The 6,000-nt window shown below is 41.5% G+C and overlaps 1 protein-coding gene across 2 annotated transcripts in view; it reads right to left on the bottom strand.

The window, feature by feature from the left end:
• Positions 1-3,301: 3,301 nt before the first annotated feature.
• Positions 3,302-6,000, bottom strand: part of MRPS27 (mitochondrial ribosomal protein S27) — a 50,152-nt gene continuing 47,453 nt past the window's right edge. For both annotated transcript variants that reach the window (XM_033085258.2, XM_033085259.2), the window contains exon 11: positions 3,302-3,710. In XM_033085258.2, coding sequence (XP_032941149.1) covers positions 3,471-3,710 — 240 coding nt within the window. In that variant the 3' untranslated portion in view covers positions 3,302-3,470. The remainder of the gene's footprint in view (positions 3,711-6,000) is intronic.

Raw genomic sequence — 6,000 nt, 5'->3', positions numbered from 1 at the left:
TTACATATAGAAAGGTCTAGACAGCTGTCTGAAACAGGACAGCAAAACCCAGAAATGTTTCAAAAAGCTTGAGAGCATCTTAGAGAGAAAGTGCTTGTTGGGTTGTGAGCTTGCATCAAACATCAAATCAAGTACCAGGGAGCAGAGCCAGATGAACTCAGAGCTTTTTGTTTTTGTAGAGCACATAGCAATTTTTTTATATGCACATATTTATGCCTTCACATTCTTCCCTTAGCATCAGAGCTCATACTTAAGCAGCAGCAGATCAAAAGCTGCTGTATGACTGCCCTGCCCCTCCTCCTAAATGTGGACAGCTGCATCACAGCAGGCGACAGCCAACACAGCAGAGCACATATGGCTGCAGGCATCTGGACAGATGGGCTTTTGACTACTTGGGGCCCAGCTTCACTACTAGGTGCTGGTTCAAACTTCCTTCAGAGTAATTCAGCAAGCAGGTAAAAAACAGGTTCTGTGTGCAACATGATTTATGTAAGGGGGCAAATAATCAAATCTTAGATTTCCTGGAGTGGGAAGGAGAAAAACAGGTAAATTAAGCCAAGTTAAGCTGACATTCTGTTGATTTTTCATGCTGTTGCATTCAGTACAGAGCTACTGTACAGTCTTCCTAGGGAAGATGAGCATATGTCTGAACAGCACTGATCTCTGAATTAGCTGTCTTACAATTTGTCTGTTTTATTATTATTAACCTTGCTCAAAGCCAGAAGGGAGAGCACCAAAGAAGAGAGTAACTTTCCTCCCCTCCCTCAAGCTTCATTTGCTAATTGATACATGTTTTGAGCATCCTGAGGTTGAGTTGTATCCATGGTCCTCAAACCCTAGGGTGCCCAAGCACTTGGCACCCCAAGCTGCTTACACCACTGAGATGTGGATGCAGGGCAGAGACATGACTAGCCTCCTTGGAGAAGAACAAATAAATGAGATGATACATAGGAGGAACTTGAAGGGAATCACAGGTGAGATCAAAAAGGAAGCAGCAATGAGGATTGCTGGAGAAGTCAGGTTGGTGCAGGTACATGTATTGGACATGTAAGGATTTGCTAGGTGTGAAAAGAGTTTGGCTACGCAAAACATTAGAAACTGATTGCTATTGAGACCATGGTGAAACCTCTGGTGGGGAGGAGCAGGACAGTAGCTACTGGACCATGGAGAAATATTTAGCTGGGGCCTAAGTGGAAGAAGGTCCCTGGTGTGCAGTTGGTCCAGCTGGTCAAAGTGTCAAAAGTGGCTTCTCACCAAGGGGATAGATAAATGAGAGGGCTTGGCTTTAGGTTTATGTCACAAATAATCTGGATCCTCTGATGCAGGTCTTGGGTTTGGTGTCCTTTATCTGGCCCCATCAATCTGATTTTCTGCCTGCAAAGCATTTTGCAAAGAAACCCCCTTCTCCCCAGGGCAGAGGGTGATATGGGAGGAGACTGGGGAAAAGGCAGAGAAAAGCTGTTTCCACTGGTTTAAGTTTATGCTTTGAACTGTGGTCAGAAGATTCCAACCCACATGCCTGGAATAAAACAAAGAGCCAACCTATAATGTTCATTAACAGGCTACTCAGCTCACAGGAGGATTTTTTTCCCCCTCCTATTGTTGTAATAGTTAAGTCTAAATAAATGGAAAACGGAGGGGCTAGTTGTGGGGGAAGTGAAGCCAACCCTGTGAGACAGCGGGAACACAGCAGCTGGCAGCTTGCTGGAGCTCAATTAGCATTAGCAGCCTGGTGTATCTACCAGCGGCCTGAGGGAGGAGAGTGCCCCCAGAAACAGGCTACTTGTGCTGCCAAAAGGCCAACAATAACCAAGGAGAAATGTGTAAAATTGTAGTGTAGAGAAGATCCCAAGAGTTGATGCCTGCAGAGAGAAGCTCAGAGGAATTTGGATGCAGGAGTATCTCAAAACCTTTGGAGCTATAGCCTAAAGAACTGAAACACGTTTCAAGGAAGAGACATTATATTCTCCTTTGACTGTCAGGAGTGACTATGACGTCTTTAAAGCCACCAATTTTAAGGAAATCATTCTTAGCAGTGTATTCGGCCTTCTACCCTTCCTTAAGGCTCCCTAACTGCTAGTAATCAGAAAGCATTTAGACCAAGAAAAAAATTTACAGGAGACTTTTCTCAAAAGTCCACTGCTAGACAAGCCACAAAATGATCCATTTATCTGACTGGAGACAGCACTCTCTTATTGCTTTATGGGAGAAACTATAGGGCTTGCTGACAAGATGGGGTCAAGGACCTTAGTATCAAGTTTCTTGGACACGAAAGAGCAATCAGGCTCTGAGTTTTCTGGGAATTCTAAGAAAGGTATCTGAGGTATCATGTATGCTTTCCTACACTTAAAACAAGCTTCACAGGTGTGCAGCATGTTCTCACTGGAGTAACAGTGGGTTTGCGGTGTGAGTTTTGTCACTGCAAAACTAGACAGATGCACAAAAAATCTTGAAATGCTCATTTAGACCCTGTGGTAAAGCACAGTGAGACAACAGCGCTGTTTCCTTAACAAACTGCAATTATAGCAGGGCTGTTGCTCAGGTCTCCGTTTTAAAGGACCTTGTCCCACTATGCACTCCAAAAAGTTTCTGGCTGCAGCTGACTAGGTTAAGTGGGAATGTATGAAAGGATGGATGCTGATGCATCACAATCAATGCACTATGATTCTTTCCTACCTTGCCACTTCCTTGTGCTGTTGTGAATAGTTACTTGTTTTACTGACCTGAAGAATGGGGCACGGGACCATGAAGGGAATTAGGTCAAAAACCTCACGAAACAGTGCCCAGAATATAAAAGGAAAGTGCACTGCAGTATGAGGCTTCTTGGTGTGTGCTGAGGTGATTGCACATTTCTCTAGTGACTAGAAACAGAGCAAAGCAGCACTAGTAAATGCAGAAATTTCTAGCATTCTTATAGAAAGGACATATCTGAATGCATGTACAAGTGCTAACTCACTAGGTTGAAAGTCTTCGAAGTTTTAAAAATAGCCTAAAGTTAGGTTTCCACTTCCATGCACAGTAGCTTGAATTTTCCAAATGAGTTGGGAAAAAGAAAAAAACGCAATCAATATATGTTAATCCTCTTAGTCTGCAGTTCAGAGTAGCAAAGGCATTCTTTCCTGTGAGAAACCCCTACTGAAACAACTTGTGTTTGAAATTCTTCTCTTTTCTTTCGTTCCTTCCACCCTCTAGACCTTTCATCACAGGCAAGCTACCCCTTATGCCTTTGTTTCTTTGTGTTGTCTATATCCCGTCTCTTGCCAGGCTGACAGTAGAAGGAAAACGCATCATACACAGGACGAAGATTTCTAAACCACATGTGCTTTACTTCAGGAAACAAGACAAAATGGGATGTTTAATTTGCATACAGCAGTCACACCTGCAGCATGATTGAAGTGAAATAATAATAATGGTGAGCACTTCAGTTCACTGACAGAGGAGTGCATACCACTGCATTCCTAGTTCCAGTACTAAGCAGACGCCTTAGCTAGCTTCCTAGCTTCCATTTCCTGCTTAGCCTGTTCTCTCATCTCTCTTTCTCTCTCAATGAGAAGTACTTGTAGCTCTTCCCACTTCTTCAGGTTCTGCTCATGTTTTGCAATGTCTTCCGCTTCACATTCTGGCAGTTTTTCCTCGACAAGTTGTGTGGTCAGGGTTAACAGGCTTTCAGATTCAACCTTGCCAAGAGAATGCAGTTTGGAGTACAGGTCCTGTCAGAAAAAGAGATTTGGTAGGGAGTGTCCAGGAGAAAGTCAGTCAATCACAAAACAATCAGACACAAAATACTTCTCTACAACCAACATATCACTGAACTACTATGATTATGATGATTATTATTTGCATTATTATTATTGTCATTATTATTACTAATGATGATGCTGCTACACATGCCAGGTAACTATCACTGAAAAGTGTTTCAACTGTGGTAGCTGCTACTATTTCTTGAAATGCTAACCTCTGGAGTATTTGTCTTTTTAGCAATAAAACTGAATCAATGAAATTTCATTTTTGTTAACTACTCAAATTCTCTTCTTTTTCCAAGTTTAGTTATCTGGTATTAACAAAGATCAGCTGACCAGTCAACCACAATAAATATAATTTAGACATTTTGATTTTGTGTCTTGCCTCAAAACCAACTGCATTATTTCATCCACACTGCCTATATCCTCCCAACAGTTGCACATCACTTCAAATGTTCTCTTTCTAACAGCATACTAAATAACTCCCATAATTTTTCTTCCCAGTTTATTGTGTCTGAGGTGTGACTACACTTACACAGATTATACAACACTGTTAAAGCAAGGGATAATTTTTCAGGGATATTCTACACTGAAACAGAGCAAACCCTTGGCAAGGAACTCCAGTTTTCTTTCTTCAGCTTTACTTACTCAGACTTCCTGCAACATAAAATGTTACCTCACTTAAGATGATGAATCATCCAGTGATACTATTTCTGGCTTTCTGTAATCTTTATCCTGATGGCTCCTTAACATTCTGATTAATTGCCTTGAAAGTGCAGATACACAACCAAGGAGAAGATGGATACAGCAGTGGAAAATTCTTCATCCCTTGTTCACTCATTCAGTAAAAACACATTTTCCCAACTCTTCTTTTAAATAAAACATTTTACTCAGCCCAGCACTTGCAAAAATGTTTACAGTATGTATTCTAATGAAAAGTACATCCATATTTTCTTCATTTGGGATCATTTTCCTCAAAACAAAATGGCAGTTCTAGAGCCATGCAGATATGCAGACTTCCAGTTATCACTGAAAGTTTATGCACTGTGCAGCTGGTCCACAGTGTTCCTCTTACCTGAACTCATGCTAGCAATAATCTGCAAATGCGTGTCCCCTCAGGTCCTGTTTGGGGGCTCTGCCTTGTTCTTAGGCAGGAAACTATTACATCCCCTCTGAGTCCTCTCCACTTCTCTCTCCCTTAGCCAATACAGCTGCAGGCTTTGTTATGTTTTACCTTGGAGGTCTGAACAGGATAGACAGCAGATTAAAGACTCTAAAATGCTAGACATGTAGGTCTGAGGGGCTTATGTAATTTGGTTTAGTCTCTTTTTTGATTTTATGATAAAGAAGGAAGACAAAGCCAATGTAATCAACGCTAATGAACTAAAGCCAAACTCAATAAACTTATTTAGATGTACTAGTCTCTATTTTGTTTGAGATGTCTGTAAGAACACAAGGCATCAGTGAGAAAACTGAAGAGACCATATAGCTTGGATTTGGGGAAGAAAATTGATAACTATGCTCATAGATTAGATACACAGTTTAACTGTAACTAGTTCAGACCACTCACACTCTTCCCATTAAACTCTACGAAGGATATGCTAAGAAGAGGTTGAAACACAGGAAACAGAATAACAGAAAGGCAATAAACTATAAACTAGCAGGTCTTGTCTCCTAAGCCATTACTAGTATCACTGGTATCCTGGAATACTTCCTTCTCTTCTCTTACACATTAGTAATACTGACTCAGGAAAGCAGCAGGCTGTATATCCCACAGGTACCAAAAGGGCACATTCTTAAATGGGTAATCATGATTTTTTTATCAGCAGTCTCCAAGGCTCTGCCCGCAGACAAGTTGGGGAAGAAGGTGCATAGCTTTTGGAGAAGGTGTTTCCAGCACTTATGTGATAAAATGTTTGCTGCCTACTGATCATTGACACAGATGGAAAGCATTGCCTGAAGAACACTAGAGTGAGCAGTGAGCCTCAGCATACAGGATCTGAAAACAGGTAATTACAACACATATGTGTGTCAGAGTCTAATTTACAGCTCTAACAGCTTTTTCTGGAAAGAGCCAAATGCCCTCTGGTCCTCTTCGTTTCAGTGAAAGTGAAGGACAAGTATCCACATCTGTTAGACTTCCATGCCTTTTTCAGGTACTGTACAAATGGCTGTTCTGAAGGTTGATGTGGGACACAGAAGCCATTGCATGGACTACCATGGAGGAGCATATATATATCTCTGGAGCAAATCCATATGC

Source organism: Catharus ustulatus, chromosome Z, assembly GCF_009819885.2.
Source record: "Catharus ustulatus isolate bCatUst1 chromosome Z, bCatUst1.pri.v2, whole genome shotgun sequence".
Lineage (NCBI taxonomy): Eukaryota > Metazoa > Chordata > Aves > Passeriformes > Turdidae > Catharus > Catharus ustulatus.
The sequence above is the reverse complement of the archived record's forward strand: the minus strand, read 5'-3'. Positions and strand labels throughout refer to the sequence as shown.